At 39.6% G+C, this 20,022-nt stretch overlaps 2 protein-coding genes across 2 annotated transcripts in view; one reads left to right on the top strand and one right to left on the bottom strand.

The window, feature by feature from the left end:
- Positions 1-15,820, top strand: part of SUPT16H (SPT16 homolog, facilitates chromatin remodeling subunit) — a 41,679-nt gene extending 25,859 nt beyond the window's left edge. The window contains exons 8-26 of the mRNA XM_004389984.2: positions 78-168; positions 872-945; positions 1,079-1,191; positions 2,332-2,397; positions 2,518-2,613; positions 2,699-2,814; positions 2,917-3,070; positions 5,271-5,398; positions 5,880-6,015; positions 6,124-6,250; positions 6,498-6,616; positions 7,757-7,882; positions 8,224-8,336; positions 8,633-8,708; positions 9,131-9,300; positions 12,062-12,191; positions 12,805-12,934; positions 13,068-13,145; positions 14,503-15,820. Coding sequence (XP_004390041.1) covers positions 78-168; positions 872-945; positions 1,079-1,191; positions 2,332-2,397; positions 2,518-2,613; positions 2,699-2,814; positions 2,917-3,070; positions 5,271-5,398; positions 5,880-6,015; positions 6,124-6,250; positions 6,498-6,616; positions 7,757-7,882; positions 8,224-8,336; positions 8,633-8,708; positions 9,131-9,300; positions 12,062-12,191; positions 12,805-12,934; positions 13,068-13,145; positions 14,503-14,648 — 2,189 coding nt within the window. The 3' untranslated portion in view covers positions 14,649-15,820. The remainder of the gene's footprint in view (positions 1-77; positions 169-871; positions 946-1,078; positions 1,192-2,331; positions 2,398-2,517; positions 2,614-2,698; positions 2,815-2,916; positions 3,071-5,270; positions 5,399-5,879; positions 6,016-6,123; positions 6,251-6,497; positions 6,617-7,756; positions 7,883-8,223; positions 8,337-8,632; positions 8,709-9,130; positions 9,301-12,061; positions 12,192-12,804; positions 12,935-13,067; positions 13,146-14,502) is intronic.
- Positions 15,821-15,949: 129 nt separating this feature from the next.
- The window catches only part of RPGRIP1 (RPGR interacting protein 1), a 60,411-nt gene continuing 56,338 nt past the window's right edge, over positions 15,950-20,022 (bottom strand). Inside the window, 2 exon segments of the mRNA XM_004390009.2 lie at positions 15,950-16,213; positions 18,079-18,209. Of these exon segments, the coding sequence (XP_004390066.1) occupies positions 16,101-16,213; positions 18,079-18,209 (244 nt within the window). The 3' untranslated portion in view covers positions 15,950-16,100.

The following is a 20,022-nucleotide window of genomic DNA, read 5'->3' on the forward strand; positions in this document are numbered from 1 at the left end:
TAAAATAAAATAAAAAGTTGTGTTTTTTTTTTTTCCCTGAAAGATACTTTAGTGTCCCGTTTCTGTCTTGTTATTAGGTGTGAAGATATGTGACGTGTATAATGCTGTCATGGATTTGGTTAAAAAGCAGAAACCAGAGCTGCTGAACAAAATTACCAAAAACCTGGGGTAAGATGCTCTGATGTGCATTGTCACACTGAGTCAATTTCCATGACCGGCAGCGCGCAGGAGACATACTCTTAAATCAGTTGATTCAGTCAACCAACATTTATGGGGTATCAAACTTACTGTGTGCCAAACACAGAGAAACTGAGAAAGACTTGGGTAGTGTAATGCTTAAACACTCTATTACTAACCAAAAGGTTGGCGGTTTGAACTTACCCAGAGGGCCTCATAAGAAAGGCCTAATGATCTGCTTCTGAAAGGTCACAGCCTTGAAACCCTGTGGAGCAGTTCTACTCTGTACACAGTAGGGTCTCCATGAGTCGGAATCAACTCAATGGCAGTGAGTTTGGTTTTTTTTAACAGTGCCTGCTAAGTTGTTCAGAGGAAAACTCCTAACTTGATTTCATGATAGATTAAAATTTAAGTGTGGGTAAGTAAGCTAAAACAAAGAGGGCTTGATAAAATAAATGTTAGGAAAGGTACTGAATTAGGAAATTATTTTTCAACTTAGGATTATACAACATATTAAGAGCCCAAAGACTGTCCTTGAGCCCTATTTCTTACCCAACTAATCAATCAGCAAGGTAAATCACTTAAATATGTTTTTGCCTGCCTCATCTCGAAAATTGACATAGAATACATTATACTTGACCCATGTTAGAGATTTTTTTGCCTATTGCTGAAGTTTCTTTTTATTCCTTTTCAGGTTTGGGATGGGAATTGAATTCCGTGAAGGCTCTCTAGTAATCAATAGTAAAAATCAGTACAAATTGAAGAAAGGTGAGTGCGTCCATAGAACGGGAATTTTTTTTTTTAAATAATTTCCTTTAGCTTCATCTCCTTTTTGATGTCAAATCTTACATCTTACCCATCCTTTCACAGCCATAGGCTGATCCATGTTTTGCTGTTTTAGGGATGGTTTTCAGCATCAATTTGGGATTCTCAGACCTGACTAATAAGGATGGGAAGAAACCAGAAGAGAAAACCTATGCCCTATTCATTGGTGACACAGTACTTGTGGATGAAGTATGTATTGACTCTTAAACCTATGAGTGTTCATGAACTGACTTTTGAGGCACATTTTGGACTCTGATTTTTTTCTTGTCTTTGTTAAATGCTACTCAAGGGTAGAGATCCATGTAACAGATGGACCTAATAGAGATTGTTAGTCCAGGTACAGGGAAGATTTGAACCAAGCTGAATATCATGTTGTGGCTTGAACCTTGATAATGATTTTAATAATGGAACTGATTTCTTTTTTTATAACAGCTTTATTGAAACATAATTCACATATCATGCAGTTCACCGGTTTAAATTGTACAGTTCATTTTTAGTATGTTCACAGAGTTGTGCGACATCACCGCAGTCTTAATTTTAGAACGTTTTCATCACTCCGGAAAGAAACCTCATACCCATTAGCAGTCATTGCCCATTTTTCCTCAAATCCCCCAGCCCTAGACAGCCACTAACCTACTTTCTGTCTCTAGATTTGCCTATTCTGGATGTTTCGTATAAATGAAATCATACAATATGTGGTTTTTGTGATTGGCTTCTTTCACTTAGCAGGAACTATTTTTAATAATAACAGTAGTAATCACAGACATTTCAGTGTTTTTGTTATAATCTAAGCACTTTGATGAATTATTTCATTGAATCCTTACTACAGCCCTATGAAATAGATATTCTTATTATCCCCAGTCTACAGATAAAGAAGCTGAGGAACAGAGAGGTTTAAGTAACTTGCAGATCTCACATAGATGGAAAATGAGCTAGGATTCAAATCAAGCCTGCATTCTTAACCATTACCCCAATGTTGAGTACCAAATTATTGTTTCTAATGAGAGGTTAAAACCAAACTTGTTGCCGTTGAGTCGATTCCAACTCATAGCGATCCAAAGAACAGAGTAGAAATGCCCCACAGGGTTTCCAAGGAGCGGCTGGTGGATTCAAACTGCTGACCTTTTGGTTAGCAGCTGAGCTCTTACCTACTACACCACCAGGGCTCCAATGAGAGGTCGGGAGGATAAAAATTGTGTTTATTTATTGCGAAAGATTTTAGTGTCCAGAAGGTTGAAAGCAGTGTCCAGCTATATACTAGGTTAGAAGGTGTTAAAGTGCTTTCATTCAAAAGTTCTTACAGTTGTATGACTTCTCCCTTTATTCTAGGATGGCCCAGCCACTGTTCTCACTTCTGTGAAGAAAAAAGTGAAGAATGTGGGAATTTTTCTAAAGGTGAGAGAGCCTAGGAAGAAGACAAATTAATGATGTGGGAAGCTAGGTGCATTGAAGAGGTTAAATAATGTTGGCTAAAAAATTAAAACTTGATTTTCTGATTACAACCTTTTCCTATAGAATGAAGATGAGGAAGAGGAGGAGGAGGAGAAAGATGAGGCTGAGGACCTTCTGGGAAGAGGTTCTCGGGCAGCATTACTTACAGAAAGAACACGTGTAAGTTCACTGTTATATATTACTTTGATCTCATATCTGTCATACAGTTCACATGTTCTGATAACTTTGGTTTTCGCTTCACTAGAATGAGATGACTGCTGAAGAGAAGCGAAGAGCACATCAAAAAGAATTGGCTGCTCAACTCAATGAGGAAGCAAAGAGGCGACTGACTGAACAGAAGGGAGAGCAGCAGATCCAGAAGTAAGTTTGTTTGCACTGAGCAATGAAATTACCTTTGGTTTATGGGTGATTGCTGATGTTTCTCAGTGTTTTTTTTTTTTTTTATTCTTATTCCCGCTCCAGAGCTCGGAAATCTAATGTATCCTATAAAAACCCGTCTCTGATGCCTAAGGAACCACATATTCGGGAAATGAAGATCTATATTGATAAGAAATACGAGACTGTAATAATGCCTGTGTTTGGCATTGCAACACCTTTTCACATTGCTACAATCAAGGTAACTCACATTCATTGAATCAGGTCTTTCAAACTATTTCATAAACTATTAATTGTGCTTCCCCACAGATAATCGTTATGCCTGCACCATCTCTCCAGGACTTCTAACCCGTTCTGCCCAGTTCAGTCATGGCTGAGGAAGCAGCAGCAGAACAGACCCAAATTTTTTCAGTTACGGTGAACTAGAAAGAACCACAACAGGAAAAATTCTGGGTCAAAGCCCTGCTAGAAGCTTAATCTCCCTCTTAGAGAACAAGGGCAGCGTGTGCATTACGTAGCAACCAAATCTCTTGCCCTAGAATTTTGAGGAGTCTGAAGCAGTGCTGCTCCACTCAAAAGATAGCGGTGCCCCACTCAAATATGGCAGCCAACTGGGCAACTTTGAATGTCTTTGCTCTCCTATAGTCTTGCCAATAATCCAGTCTCACACATCAGGCTTCTGAAAGGACTTGCTACACTTCTTCCGAGTCTCCCATTCCAGGGCTTCAACTTGTAATTTTTACCATTCTGGGTACCGTGTGGAATCTGCCAAATTATAAAATTTCAGGTGTGTTCCTGTTTTGCTTCATAGGCCATGACTGAACCAGTTTAAATAGGTTCGATGCCTTGCGTCTCTCCCACTTTCTGCCCCTTCGAGTTCTACCCGTCTCATTTTACTGTTTTCTCCCTCTCTCCGTTAATCTACCATTCTTTCCTCTTCTAGGTCTCACTTCCTAGAAAGCTAAATAGTCTATAAACGTAATTTGCTTGTCTTTCCTTGAACTTTAGGCATTATTTAACCTGTAGCTATATACTTAGCACAAGGTACTTTGAGAATTCAGTGATTCTTTTGGGAAACAGTCATAGAAAACAATGAGTTAAAATGTAGTTTGTTGGATTTACCTTAAGTTTTTACACACTAGACTCTTAAGAGCAGTTGACTCCTAACAGTAGCAAAAAGATGGAAACAGCATAAGTGCCCATCAACAAATGAATGGATAAACTAGGGTACATACACACAATGGAATACTATGTAACTATAAACAAAAATGATGAATCTGCAAAACATCTAACAACATGGGTGTTAGGCTGACTAAGTCAATCACAAACGGACAAATGTATGCTATTATAAAACCACGAAAACGTTTCCACACAGAAAGAAACAATCTTTGATGGTTATCGGGGTTGGGAGGGCAAGGGGACACTAACTGGATAGTAGATAAGTGGTCTTTGGTGAAGGCTAAGACAGTACACAATTTAGGGGAAGTCAGCACATTTTGACCAGGGCAAAGTCATAGAAGTTTCACAGACACATCCAGATGCCCTGAGGGACCGAGTTACTGGGCTGAGGGCTGGGGACCATGGTCTCGGGGAACATCTAGCTCAATTGTCATAACATAGTATATAAAGAAAATGTTCTACATCCAGCTGGTGAGTAGCATCTGGGATCTTAAATATACATCTACTGTTCCCATCCCCACTGGAACAAAGGAGAATGAAGAAAACCAAAGACACATAGGAAAGATCAGAGGACTAATGGACCACAACTGCCACAACCTCCACCAGACTAAGCCCAGAACAACTAGATGGTGCCCAGTTAAACCACCACTGACTACTCTGGCAGGGATCACAATACAGAGGTTCCTAGACAGAGTGGGAGAAAAGTGTAGAAAAAAATTCAAGTTCACCCACAGAAAAAAGACCAGCCTTGCTGATCTGACAGAGATGGAAGAAACCCTGAGAGCATAGCCCCCCAGACACCCTTTTAACTCAGTTTTGAAGTCACTCCTGAAGTTCACCCTTCAGCCAAAGATTAGACAGGTCTATAGGGCCAACAATAACACATTGTTGGGCCTGCTTCATAGTTCAAAGAACATACTTCATAGTTCAATCATGTATACGAGACTAATGGTCACACCAGCCCAGAAGCACAGAAGAGAGGGCAAGAAGGGTCGGGAAAACTGGACGAGTGGAAACGGAACCTAGGGTAGAGAAGGGGAGAGTGTTGACACGTCAGGGTTGGCAACCATTGTCACAGAACAATTTGTGTTATTAACTGTTTAATGAGAAACTAATTTGCTCTGTAAAGTTTAACCTAAAGCACAATAAATTAAAAAAAATTAACTGCTAACTTTTAACACCACTGTAACGACTAAACTTTATTTAGGGAAGAAACTTGTTTGCCAAAGCGTTTTTTAATGCTTTTTTCTTTCTTTGAACAGAATATAAGTATGTCCGTGGAAGGAGACTATACTTACTTGCGAATCAACTTCTATTGTCCAGGCAGTGCTCTGGGCAGGAATGAGGGCAACATCTTTCCTAACCCAGAAGCCACTTTTGTCAAGGAAATGTGAGTCCCCAGGAAAACACCCATTCCCAAATCCTCGCTGGCTGTAGTGGCACCCTCAGAAGCATTTTGTTCTCCGTGTTGTATCCTCCCCTATCTAGTGAATAGGCAAAGCTTCCCTCAGTGGCACTTTTTTAGGATCACCTTGTTGACTTTGAACTATTTTGAGTGATGGAACCTAATTTTGAAACCTCATGAAAATATTTTGTACATACTACACGTATTTTGTCATAGAATTCTCAAATAAGAAAATGTTTGCTACGTTGGATTCTGTTTCCTTCATGGTGTCAAATGGGATTATTTGGGGATGTTAGCCAGATTTTAATGGATTAGCCATTTAAAATAGTCTCCATTTAAGAATGGTATCCATTTAGTGATACGTTTTTCTCTTAAAAGATAGTAAGCTAGTTCTAAAATACAGGAACAGGTACTAGTTACTTGGCCTGGTAAAGAAACTTCTGTAACTGTCTCCTCTTTTTTATAGTACGTACCGAGCTTCAAATATGAAGGCACCCGGAGAACAGACAGTGCCAGCCTTGAACCTTCAGAATGCTTTCCGAATTATAAAAGAAGTACAGAAACGTTATAAGACTCGGGAAGCAGAGGAGAAGGAGAAAGAGGTGAGCCTGAACATAGACAGAGCACCTCTGTGCTAAAGGACATGTGTATGGTTTTAGGGGGACATGTGAGGCTACATGAGGGGTCACGTTAATGGTCTCTTTCCTCAGGGCATTGTGAAACAAGACTCACTGGTGATCAATCTCAACCGGAGTAATCCCAAACTGAAAGATTTGTACATTCGCCCAAACATTGCCCAGAAGAGGATGCAAGGCTCACTGGAAGCCCATGTCAATGGTATGGATGATCTCTCATGTGCCTGAGCTTCCTCATGGCCACATTTGCAGGAATAACAGATCAGATAACATAGCGTGGGCAGGAGAATGCTGTGAGGACCCTCCTTACTTTGCTTTGTGGCTGGAAGGAAAGGAAGCTCTGTGCAGGTGCTGCCTTTTCCTCTGACCCTGCAGCAGGGAAAAATGCAGTGCCCTTTGCCTGACCTAATGATGCTGCTTGACACTTAGCCCCATTTCTTTTTTTCCAGGGTTTCGCTTCACATCTGTTCGAGGGGACAAAGTGGATATTCTGTACAATAACATCAAGCATGCATTGTTCCAGCCCTGTGATGGAGAAATGATTATTGTCTTGCACTTTCACCTTAAGGTATACCTTTCTGCTGAGTAGCCGTCTGATCTTGGACACAAACTTAATTTCATTAGCCTCTTTCCTATAAAACAGTGATGGAAAAGATTATCTGTCATATAATAAGGATTGAATAAGTAATATTTACAAAGTCCACTGTGCCTAGCATGTAGGTGGTGCTTATAAGCAGGTCTGGGTTAAGGCATGTAGGGCCCTAAACACTGATAATCTGTGGTACCCCCTCCTCTGCTTACTCATGCATTCCAGTAGGATATAAGTTACATACACGTGTGTGTGTGTTAGCTATCCATGTTGTAACTTCTTTTTAAGTGCAACTATAATAAGAGCAATTGAATGCAGAAGTGGGATGCCATTTAGCAGAATGAGATAAACTGGATTATAAAATTTTTAGTGGATGCAGGGTACTAATATTTTTACTATATACCACATTGTCTACAAAAAGAATATTCCATATGTTTTATAACAAAGATGAGTCAGTGAACTTAGTTGTTTCAGTAATCAATATAAAATTCTGTTGATCACCACAGCAAAAAATTTGACTTTCACCAGTTTTGCTTTAAACAGCTCATACTTGAATTTTGATGCTTGTTTTGTAATAAATGCTGTAATTATAAATGAACAAATGAAAAGATGTCATAACAGAAAATTTAATGTGTCCTGTCAGCTTGGCATCTATGGGTCTTTGCTTTGGACAACTGGTGCCCCTATTTTGTTGATGCCCTACGCATGTGCTTACCTTGCTTATTGGGTAATCCATCCCTGTTTATGTTTGTTCCTTTGGTGTGATATATACTGAGCATCAGAACATACAAACTCTTCTCCAGATTCCTGTTTCTGAGATAGAAAATTGTTGCTTGAGACAAAATTTGTTACCAGCGTAATACCCAAAGTCTATTCTAAGAAATAGGAGTACTTCTTAAAACTTACTCTTTCACAATACTAAAAATCATTATTTATAATGACACCAGTGATGGTTTAACTGTTTTTACCTGCATGCTGTGGGGGCCCAAATTTGGATCACAGAGAATTCCAACATAGGTACTTTTGTACTTTTGTGTTTGGTTTCTTGGTTCTTGCATCTTTATTATGTATCCTAAGTCTTCTGACTTCTTTCTTCTTCTTTCTGCATTATGCCCTCAGAACGCCATCATGTTTGGAAAGAAGCGGCACACGGATGTGCAGTTCTACACAGAAGTGGGAGAGATCACCACAGACCTGGGAAAACATCAGCATATGCATGACCGCGATGACCTCTATGCTGAGCAGGCCAGTGAAATTCAGTATTTGTATTTGCAGGGTAATGAGGTAGGATAAGGTCTAAATCTGAGGTCAGGAATTGTTATATTTTATACACAAGCCCTGCACCTATCTGAGCAGAACAACTCAAGTATCTGCTGAGGTGGCATAGTGCTGTGGCTTATGGATTAGACTTAGGTTGCTGGCTCAGCTCTCCAGTTAATGCGGTGGTGGCCTTTGATACGTTGTATGTTAGTGTCATGGTTATAAGAATTAAAGACTACAAAAGCACTTCCGACTTTTTTAGGGGAGATACTATTAACAAGTGAAGAGGTGGCAAATAGTTAAATTTTTTTTTTTATCTTCAACAGATGGAACGAGAAATGAGGCACAAACTGAAAACAGCCTTTAAAAATTTCATTGAGAAAGTAGAGGCTCTAACTAAGGAGGAACTGGAATTTGAAGTGCCTTTCAGGGACTTGGGGTAATGTATCTTTTTGACTTGAAGTTTCATCAATCTACCTTTTAGAAAAATTGGTTATTCTTCCTTTGTTAATTTAGTATCACGTATCGTACCATTTTTCCTTTGAGATGTTCACTCCTTGAAAATTTGTAAGGATTGAGTGAGTGGCTGAAACCTAGAGGCTTCCTCTGGAAATGAGTGTGCTGAAGGCATATTTGGTGTGGGGAAAGGAACGGATTTTTATCTCTTGGGGCAGTGGCACTTTCTCTTGTGATGAGCCCAGCCTCATGTGAGTTTCTAATCTTACTCTCTTTCAGATTTAATGGTGCTCCCTACAGGAGTACCTGCCTCCTTCAGCCCACTAGTAGTGCGCTGGTAAATGCTACAGAATGGGTGAGTATTTCTTTTATTCTTTTAATTAGAAAATTGTTAGAGAATAGAAAGCAGGAGGGTGGGTGTTTTGAAAATAAGATCTTAATTATTTTTTCTGATTTTCATTTTTGATATTTATCTTAAAATTAAGACTCATGGAACAAATGATTCCTAAAGTAGTCTCTCTAAATAGTTTTTCTTTTAATAATTTCATTTCATAAGTGCCTTGAATTTATTCTCCTTGAGGGAAGAATTTGGCTTTTTGCACGTCCTTTTACTGTTTTTCTTTTTAGTATATTGCACTGGCTGCAGTCTTTACCAAAAGAAAAAAAAAACAGTTCAGTTGTCCTGTGTGTAGTGATTTTTTTTCCTGAAAGTACTTGGAAATAATAATGCTTTAGGGGAAATGTTTATAAGATAATGATCCAGTTCCTCCCTGACAGCCACCTTTTGTGGTGACATTGGATGAAGTGGAGCTGATCCACTTTGAAAGGGTCCAGTTTCACCTGAAGAACTTTGATATGGTAATAGTCTACAAGGACTACAGCAAGAAAGTGACGATGATCAATGCCATTCCTGTAGCCTCTCTTGACCCCATCAAGGAATGGTTAAAGTAAGTAAACCTGCCAGCAAGCTCCTGTTCACCCGCAGGAACCCTATATTGTAGAATTTGTTTCTGCTGCCTTCCTCCAAGTGTGGTATGTTGTACATAAAATCTGCTGATGTGCATAAAGTAAGATTGCCTTTAGGTTGAGTTACAGACCAGAACTTGAATTTCCTGAGTACCCAGCAATACTCCGCAATGAAAATCAAAATCTAATCTTTTTCTGACTTTACTTGATACATGTGTAAAAAGATCTAAAAGCATATATAGAATATCTTAACATTTCTTAGGCTTTGACATCCATATGCTCACATTTCATGTAGAAGAATTTCTCCTAGAAGTACCAGAGCCCCAGTAAACAGAGAAATGTCACCCTCTAGAGAAGAGGTGAGACTTGGGTAGCCATGAGTATAGTTCCCTAATCCCCTCCTCCAGTAACTGGGAACTGGGAGGTGCTATAAATCTCCTCTTGGGAAATTGATTTAGAGCTGAGAAATAAACTGTGAGAAAAATTGAAATTTATGGTCTCCATAAGGATTTTCTTACGAAATATATGCAGGTAGTTGATGTAGGATCACAAATACTACGTACAAATGTATATGACTTTTTAAAACCAGCATTATCAAAGTACAATTATCATGTAATAAAATTCACCAATTTAAATAGTTGATGAGTTTTAACAAATGTATACAGTCTTGTATCTACCAGCATAATCAGGATGTACAACGTTTTCATCACTCCAGAAAGTTCCTTTGTGCTCCTTTGAAGTTAGTCTCTTCCCCTCACCTGGTTTCTGTCACTGTACATTTTGCTTCTTCTGAAATTTTACAGAAAAGGAATCACAGAGTATGAAATCTTTCTTCTTTCACTTAGTATAACGTTTTTGAAATTTACCCAAGTTGTGTGTTTCAGTACTATATTCCCTTTTATTATTGAGTAGTATTTCATTAACTGTTAAAGTGCTCAGCTGCTAACTGAAAGATTGGGAGTTCAAACCTGCCCAGCAGCTCCACAGGAGAAAGACTTGGCAGTCTGCTTACGTAAAGGTTACAGCCAAGAGAACCCTATGGGGCAGTTCTACTCTGTGACGTAGGGTCGCTTTGGGTCGGAAATTTACTCGACAGCACCTAACAACAGCAGTATTCTGTCATATGGATACACCACAAGCAACATTTTGTTTATGCATTCGCCAGTTAAAAGACATCTGTTTCTGTTGATTGATTTTTCTCCTGCTTCATTGCCAGCCTGGAAATTTGTGATTGATTGCCAGACTGTGACTCCACATTATTGGGTGCTGGACTTTGTTACATTATTTAATTTGGGGGTTTTATTCTAGCATAAAGTTAAGTTACTTGGATTCCATTTGATCTTTCAAATTTTGTTAGTTTAGAACAGCCTTTAGTTTAGAGCTTACCTGGCACCACTACCAAGGCAGTACTCTTCTGAGGACTCTGCCTGATGCCCCATCTGTATATGAGGTCTTCCCACTCTACCCGGTGGCAACAGGGATTGTTTCCAGTTCTGTGTGAGATCTGGGGGTTGTTTGGCCTACTCCTCTCCACTGCTGGCTTGCCCAGCTTCAGTCAGTTTCTTCTCATGCAAGTGCAGATCCGCCCTCAGCGAAGGACTTGAAAGGACCCGTCGGCAGATCTCCCTGCGTAGCTCTCTCCTCCAGTACTCTGCCCCACATATTCTAGCTATCTTAACCTCCCTGAACCCCTTTCGTTCTCACCTCTCACCAGGTTCTGGTTGGTTCTCCTCTTCTGCACAGCAGCCTGAGAACTGCCTCCAGACAGAAAACTGGGGCAACTGTAAAATAAAACCTTGTTTCCTTTCTCTCGGGGATTATAGTTTTGTGCTGCCTTTTAGCCAGTGTTTGAAAACCATGATTACATACTTTGTCTGGTTTTTCTAGTTGTTTAAGGTGGAAAGGTAAATCTAGTCCTTGTTTCTCCATCATGGCTAGAGGCAGAAGTTTACATATATATGATAGTGGTTATATGGGATTATGCAATGGTTCTCAGGCACATTTTATGCTGAAATTTTATTGTTGCTATCCTTACTGTTGTCATTTTCTTTGTTTTTCTTTTCTCTTCTTCCACACCCACTGCAATTGATTAACCTATCAATAAAAGTGGATAGCAGAAAGTCAGATGAAAATCATCTGACCACCTTCTAAATACAGGGCACTTTAGGTACTAAAAACAAATGTAGTCCCTACCTTCAAATAGACCTTGCATCAAATAAACAAGACATAGGAGAACAGTGGAAGGTTGAAGAGGGAGAGCTAGGTCCAGTGAAAATTGTCCCTATTTTTTGCAGTAGTAGTTACAATAGCATGAATGATCAGAGCTGGGGGGACAATGGCAGAATTGGTTACAAGTTGAGACTACTTGCTAATAAAAATGGAGTCAGTGAGAGAGGGGAAAACATGGGTGAGTAGGAGGGAAGGCTAGTGAAAAACAGGGAAATTGGTGCTTAAGGAAGAAAATGGAAGAGACGGGGAAAGCATGAGGTCGGGGTTGGCTGAGGGAGGAATAGGTTTGCTTCAGCTGGACTGCTGCTCTGTCATGAGGGCTAGTGCTCTGGGAGAGCAGATAGTAGCCATTTGGGCATGCTGTAGTGGCATAGTACAAAAAATACCTGCTCTCGTGTACTTAGGGAAAGGTTATCTGCTTTTCAGGGATGCTAATGACCACGCAAGAAGACATTAGACGTTTCAAGAAAATATCAAGGCTTGATTTTGACTTTGTAATGTCATTTCTCTCAGTTCCTGTGACCTAAAGTACACAGAAGGAGTACAGTCCCTCAACTGGACTAAAATAATGAAGACCATTGTTGATGACCCTGAGGGCTTCTTCGAGCAAGGTGGCTGGTCTTTCCTGGAGCCTGAGGGTGAGGTGCGTGAGTGCGAGGTTTCTGTTCTGGTACACAGTGTTGACCACTATCATTTGGGCAGCTAGGAGAAGGACATATAAGCAGCATGTGAGGATCAGACTGCATTTTTGTTTTTCCAAATTAGTCTTACGGAAAAATGATAGACTGATTGGACGTTGATCCCCACTGACAAGATTTCTTTGCGGTTATGAAAACTGTCCTCTCCATGAGTTTCTCAGTATTTGGAAAAAATTCTTCAGGGCATTTGGCAAAAATTGTTTTCTAAAAAATGGTCCTCCTACCTCGGCGTAATGCGTTATTACCAGTTGTCTATTTCTGTGGTTAATGACCCTGGATAAGGAAGGATGACGTGACTCTTTCAGAAATATGAATTAGGAAGATAACAATAGAGAGGGTGCTACTTCTAAGTTCCAGTGCTTAGAGCTCAGTTCTTCACTTTGCACCTTACCAGTAATTTTAGATACATCTTTTTATCTCATGGTCACTTGGGTTTTTCCACGTGAAATTGAAATAATGCTGGTGTACTAAGTGGGTTGAATTAATGCATTAAATTAATAAAGTGAGTGTACAAAAAAAAAAAAAATCAGTAAACAGCATTATGCTCTAACTCACCAGGGAAGTGATGCTGAGGAAGGGGATTCAGAGTCTGAAATTGAAGATGAGACTTTTAACCCTTCGGAAGATGACTATGAAGAGGAAGAGGAGGATAGCGATGAAGACTATTCATCTGAAGCAGAAGAATCAGGTTAATCTTTTTAAGAAAAAATTTGTTAAGGCCTCTTAATTTAATATCGTTTGTGTAAACTACTTTTTTAGAAGGGAAGAATTCTGTCATTCCATTCCTGTCTAATGGCTAATACTTCATCAATTTATTTCAGACTATTCCAAGGAATCATTGGGCAGTGAAGAAGAGAGTGGAAAGGATTGGGATGAACTAGAAGAAGAAGCCCGAAAAGGTAATTTTTTTGTTTTCGGGGTGGGGGGGCTTCATTTATTTGTTTTATTTTTGCTAGTGTACAGATTTCTAGCACATTTCAGTATTTTGGGATGTTGATAGCCAAATAAGAGTTAAAGGAGTTCTGGTGGCGCAATAGTTAAGCACTCAGTTGCTAAACGAAAGGTTGGCAGTTCAAACCCACCAGCAGCTCCGAGGGAGAAAAGGCCTGGTGATCTGCTTCTATAAAGATTACAGCCTAGGAAACCCTATGGGGCAGTTCTGCTCTGTCCTATAAGGTCGCTATGAGTTTGAGTCAACTCAGTGGCACACAGCAACAGTAAGAATTAACAAAAGCACACAGTAAAACATTTGGACAATAGCCAAAAGGTGGAAAAACCACCAAAATGTCCATCAGTAGATGCATGAATAAACAAAATGTGGTATAGCCATACAATGGAATATTAAGCAGCTGTAAAGAGAAATGAGGTTTTCGTGCATGCCATAACATGGATAAACTTGAAAACATGCTGAGTGAAATAATAATCAGTTTTATGATCTCACTTATATGAAATAAGCAAATGTATAGAAACCAAAGATTATTAATGGTTATCAGAGGTGGGAAGGAGGGGGAAAGGGAGAGTTTTTTTTGGAGGCATTAAGTTTATGTTACTGGTGGTAGAATATTTTGGAAAAAGATAGTGAGAATGGTGACACAACCTGAAAAATGTAATCAGTGTCCTTGAATTGTTAATGTGGAAGTTGTGCTGGCAAATGTTTTGGTGTGTATATTTTCACTACAATTTTAAAAGACTTTTTTGGAACTACAGTTACAACTTCATTGACGAAAGGGGAAAAAATGAGGCCTGGAATTCGTCCAAGTAGGCATGATTTTGCCTAACTGCATTCTTTCTTCATCTACTCAAGCCCCAAGGTTGCTGTAGCCAAGATAGCCACATGTCATATATGGCTCCAGAATTAGGCAATTCAGTTTCCAAACCCAAGTCTTGTATTTGTCTAACTTCCTGGGTCTCTTCCAGATTAGAAATATTTTCATAGTACTAGTTTAGTTTCTCTGAAACCAAAGCCCAAATATAAGTTATAGATGAAAAAAATATTTATTATCTACTGTGTCCCAAACATTGTGATAGGTGTTTTGCAGAGGTTACCTTATTTAATCCTAAAATAATTCTCCATTTTATAAATAAACCAAAGCTTACAAAGGTTAAGTACGTGCTCAAGGCCACATAGCTAGTAAGTGCCTGAGTAATGATTAAAACTCAGATCTGATTCCAAAGTACATTCTCTGCACCATTTTATGTTATCCAGTTCTGTTAGGTTTATAGCTAATTAAAAATGCCTCTTTCTCTCCTATTTAGCGGACCGTGAAAGTCGTTACGAGGAAGAAGAAGAACACAGTCGAAGTATGAGCCGGAAGAGGAAGGCATCTGTGCACAGTTCAGGCCGAGGCTCTAACCGTGGTTCCAGACACAGCTCTGCACCACCCAAGAAAAAGAGGAAGTAACTTCTGAACTTTGGCTCTGAGCTCCATTCTTCCTCCAGCCAACCCCTGAAAATTTTACATGACATAGAAACTGTATTTTTCCTTTTGTTTTCTTTTGAAGTTTTGCCATTTGTGTTTATGGGTTTAGGGGGCCATTTGTGCGGACCAATCTACTTGAGGAATTCCAGGCCCACCAGGACACGTGCCAATGGCCCCATCCAGATGGCAAGGGAGGAGATGTTCTTGAAGAAGGCAGAGGCTTCCGCTGTTAATAAATATTGTTTATTCCTCTCTCTTCCTGTCACCTTCTGCCAGGACATCAGTGGCTTCCGACATCTTATTCTTTGGTGTCTCGAAGCTGTATTTCCAAGACATTGGTACATGGTGACCCTTAAGTACCTGTACCATGGTTCTTGACCAGCAAATTTGATCCTTCATCCTACCCTACTGCCATGACCTTCCTCACCACTCTGTAAGTTCTGTCTTTGCAGTACTCAAGAAAAGGCTCTTGGAATTTGCTAATGGTTTGTGATAATCGAAACACCTTGAGCTAGTGAGGCAGATTGGGCTGGTGCCTCCATCAGAGTTTGCCTGCTTTCTTGCCTCATGCAGATTCTGAGGTATTTCTGCTGCCTTGGAGGACATAAGAAGCAGTGACACTCCCGGGCCTGGTTTCGTCCTGTACAAATTCACACATGACAATGGTAGAAGACAAAATTACCACTGTCTCCTTTCTTTTCTGACATTTTATCTGAGGAAGAATGGTTGTGCCTCCTCCTGCTTCTAGTGAAATCTAGAGGTGGCTCAAAGGAGTCAACATTTAGATTTGGAAAGGGGCAAGTCATGCCTTGGGCCTAGAATACCCTGATGAGAAAAGAGAAGAGGAAGGGAGGCCGCATCTACAGCAAAGCCTCTCGTCACTGCTGCTCCTTATTTTTACTTGTCTTGCATTGTCCTGTATTTATCACAGTTTCTGTTGAACTGCTTTTTTAAGTATTTGGGGAGTTAATCTTGCCATCTTCCCCCTCCTGGTTCTCTGTACCCACCTGTCCCACTGCACTTCCTTCTGTGTTCTGTGACTTTAAGAGAAGGGGTGGGGGGTCTTGGATTTTGTTTGTTTTTTCTCCTTAGCAGTAGGACTTGATATTTTCGATTTTGGAAGAACTAAAAGATAAATAAACTGGTTTTTTTTTTTGTTGTTGTTGTTGTTTCGTTTGTGTAATTCACCTTTTGTGACAGTTCTTTTGTAGTTCCTGAAAGCAAGCCTGCTCCTCATCTGGTAAGGCACTAAGGCCTTACAAAAATGCCTTTATCAAGTTAGTATCACAAAGATAACTTTCATCATTCTAAGCTTTCATTCTTAAGAGAGATACTAGACATCACACAGACCAAATTCATGGTATAGCAAGTTACTTTATAAGAAACTTTTACTATGGTTCCCTCAGATTTTAGAATGGAATAGTACTTGTTCCATCACAAAAACAAATCTTCAGTCATCTCCTTGTAAATAGCATGGAGGGCAGCAGCAGCTTGTAGGGAAACCTTCAGCGTTCCTATTGGGGTGACTTGGTCTTTGGGGCTGACAACTGTTGGGAAAGAAAAAAAAGTGTCAGCCAGCATCACTCAATTAAAAAACACTTGAATACCTGGTGTTTGTCATGTTAGGTGCCAGAGATACTAAATGAACTAAGTTACTATACCACTTTGTAGGGGATTCTAGTCTAGTGGGGGAGAAAGGAAAATTAAAAGTGATCACAATATAGTATGCTAGGTGCTATGATGAATGAAAGCTCAAGCTGCTTTGGGGACACACAGAAGCAGCACCTAACCCAGAATGGAGGGATTAGAAAAGACTTTCTGGAGACCATCCCCAAGGTAAGTCTTAAAAACATTCTAAGTATGTGCCAAAACATAAGAACAGGCCGGTTTGGAAAATTACAGGGAGTGGCAGAAATGAAACTGTCCAGCCATGCAGGGACCAGATCATGAAGGTCCGTGTGTGTCTTCTAAGGAGTTTAGCTTTAATTAAAGGTATTAGAAGTGACTGTTTTTATTTGGGTTCTAGAAACATTATTATTTGGAGAATATTTTGGAAGGGGGCACAAGTAGATCAGGGAGGTGGTTAGGCTATTATAGTAATTCAGGGAAGAAATGAAAAGGGTTTAAAGTGTACAGTGGGAGTGTAGAGATAGGGGACAGATTGAAAACAGGTGAAATCAATGGAATTTTGTGATTGAATATCAGGAGTTAAGAAAAAGGTTGGAATTGATCATTCTGGCTTAGGTAACAAGGTGGATGGAGAGTGGCATTCGCTCTGAGGAAATAAAGGGACAGAGTGGTAGTCGGGGAAGTTTGAGGTACCAATGTAGCATACAAGTAGGGACGTTTATTGATTTGCTGTAAGTCTAGTTTTATTAAAAATCTGGGCAAGAAACTTAGATTTGAGATAATTCCTAAGTTATAATTAAAACCCTGGGGCAGATGCAATCACTTAGGAAGAGAGTACTTGGAGAAAAAAGGATTGAACCAGGGAAATCCAACATTTAAAGGAATAGACCAGAAAGAACCTGTAAAGGAAACAGAAGGATCACCCAGAGAAGGATTTGGAAAGTCAAAATGTCCTGAAAACAGCATTTAAAAAGGAGAATGAGCAATGATACCAAGGTTTAGAAAGGTAAAGTAAGATGAGTAATGAAAACTAATTGGCAAAATGGCAGGAGTGGATTTCAGTAGAGTGCTTGGGATGGAAATAATGCTCTTAGGAGGTGCAGAAATATAAACAGTACTGTGGGTTGATCATTCAGCAAATGTTTCAAGGAGCTGAGTTCATAAGTGATAAGAGAAAAGACATATGCAGGGCTAGAGAGGAGAGTTTTGTTTTTAAAGTCAGAGACCAGCATGTTTAAAGCCTGTACAAAGGGAGTCCATGACTAGGAGATTACTGTTTTTCTGTTAATGGTTAAAAATTCAAAAAGTTGTGAAGCATTCATTGGCTTAGTGATTCTGACCAAGGTCACTGGACAAGACAAGGAAATTTTCCTTAAGTATAAAAAACAAAGAGGCCTGGAAGAGCATGGCCATGTTTGGGGAATGGGCACAAGGAGTAGAAATTGGGAATGAAAGTTGTAGAAGAATTGCTAATACAGAGATGGCACTTACCACATGCCAGACACTGTCCTAAGTAGTTATGTTAACTCCTTTGGTCCTCACAACAACCCTATGAGGTAGGTACTGCTATTATCCCCATTTTATATTTGCAGAAACTGAGAGGTTAAATAGCTTGCTGAAGAGCACAGTTTGAAAGTACTAGAGGAATATAATGAATCTTGTCTTCAAGATCAACTTTGCAGTGTTAACTAGGTACTGAAGGTAGAACAAGAAAAATATTAGGATGGTTTCCTTAAATGGAAGAAAGAAGCACAATAATTTTGAACAATCATGTATTACTCACTGTCTAGCTCTTGCTGTAGAATGTCTCTTCCTGATTCCAGGATCTGCCACAGTTCAATATATGCATATCCTACTTCTTGACATTCATTCTTTTCGTCATCCATAGGGTCACTTACCACTGTAAACTTCAAACTAAAGAAAAAAAAAGTTCATTTAACTCAACACTACTGATACCCTTAGGCTTTAAAAATAAAATAAGGATAAAAGCAATCATAAATGATACAATGTCTTTGCCTCCATTTTATAAGATTACAATGGCAGAAAAGCTAGGAATCAGTATGCTTTGAAGGAACAACAGGCCTTGAGAAGAGGAAACCAAGACTCTTGAGATAGTGCAGTTGATCAAGTTGTCTCAAAACTGTCAAGGTATAACTCCTAGTATGATTGTTTACAATTTGATGAGAGATTTTTCTATGATAGTGGAGATGTTGCACAAAAACCAAGATTACAGAAGAAATTAGAGGGAGAGGTTTTAAACTTTTAAATAAAAGTTGAGTGTCAACCCTGTTTCCTTAGAGGAAACAGAAGGAATGCAGAATTGCAAATTGAGTATAAAACCTGTTCTTTAGAGTTGGTTTGAGTCTTGAAAGATGGTGCTGCAAGTGTGCAGCACAGTGCCTCACAAGCAGTGAGCAGTCAGTAAAAATCATTGTGACCTTGACTTGTTAGGTGCTGTTGAGTCGATTCCAACTCATAATGACCCTATGTACAACAGAATGAAACACTGCCCAGTCCTGCGCCATCCTCACGATTGTTGCTATGCTTGAGCTCGTTGTTACAACCACTGTGTCAGTCCATCTCGTTGAGGGTCTTCCTCTTTTTTTGCTGACCCTCTACCTTACCAAGCATGATGTCCTTCTCCAGGAACTAGTCCCTCCTGATAACATGTCCAAAGTATGTAAGATGGAGTCTCGCCTTGACTTAGCCTAGCAAAGAATGATACTGAGTCCAGAAACTGGTACAAATCTATAATAATTCTATTAATTTTTTTTTAGATTTATTTTAAAAAAATGTTTATTGTTTTAAGCCAAAGATTTGCAAGCTACAGCCTGCAGGCAAAATATGGCCCATTGCCTGTTTTTCTTTTCTTTTTTTTGGTTTTTGTTGTTGTTGTTAATTACGGTGAAAATAAATATAAATAAAACATTTGCCAATTTCAGCAGTTTTACATTAATTTTTTAAATTGAGATAAAATTCCCAAACAGTCAACAATTACTTTAAAACAAAGATGAGAATGTAAGGGGGCAGGGAAACTAGATGAATGGAAACAGAAACAAACCAAAACCAAACTTGATGCCGTGGAGTCGACTCCAACTTACAGCAACCCCACAGGACAGAGTAGAACTGCCCTGAAGGGTTTCCAAGGAGTGGTTGGTGGATTCAAACTGCTGACCATTTGGTTAGCAGCCGAACTCTTAAACACTACACCACCAGGGGTCCGGAAACGGAACAACCAGACAGAAATAATGAGAATATTCACAAATTGTGACGAATGCAACCAATGTCACTGAACAACTTGTATAGAAATTGTTGAATGGGAACCTAAACTGCTGTGTAAACCTTCACCAAAAACATAAATATTATTTAAAAAATTTTTGAAACCCCGAGAGTATGGCCCCCAGACACACTTTTAGCTCAGTGGTGAAGTCACTTCCGAGGTTCACAGTTCTGCCTGGGATTGGACAGGCCCATAAAACAAAATGGGACTAATGAGGCACAGCAGTCCAGAGACAAGGACTGGAAGGTAGAAAGAGACAGGAAAGCTGGTGACAGGGAACCCAACGTTGAGTAAGGACAGTGTTGACATGTAGGGTTGTTAACCATTGTCATAGGGCAACGTGTACTAACTGTTTAATGAGAAACTATTTTGTTCTGTAAACCTTAATCTAAAGGGAGAATAGCAGCACAACTGGAAGAACGTAATCGATGTCACTGAACTGTGCAT

The sequence above is a fragment of the Trichechus manatus genome, unplaced genomic scaffold, assembly GCF_000243295.1.
Source record: "Trichechus manatus latirostris isolate Lorelei unplaced genomic scaffold, TriManLat1.0 scaffold00273, whole genome shotgun sequence".
Lineage (NCBI taxonomy): Eukaryota > Metazoa > Chordata > Mammalia > Sirenia > Trichechidae > Trichechus > Trichechus manatus.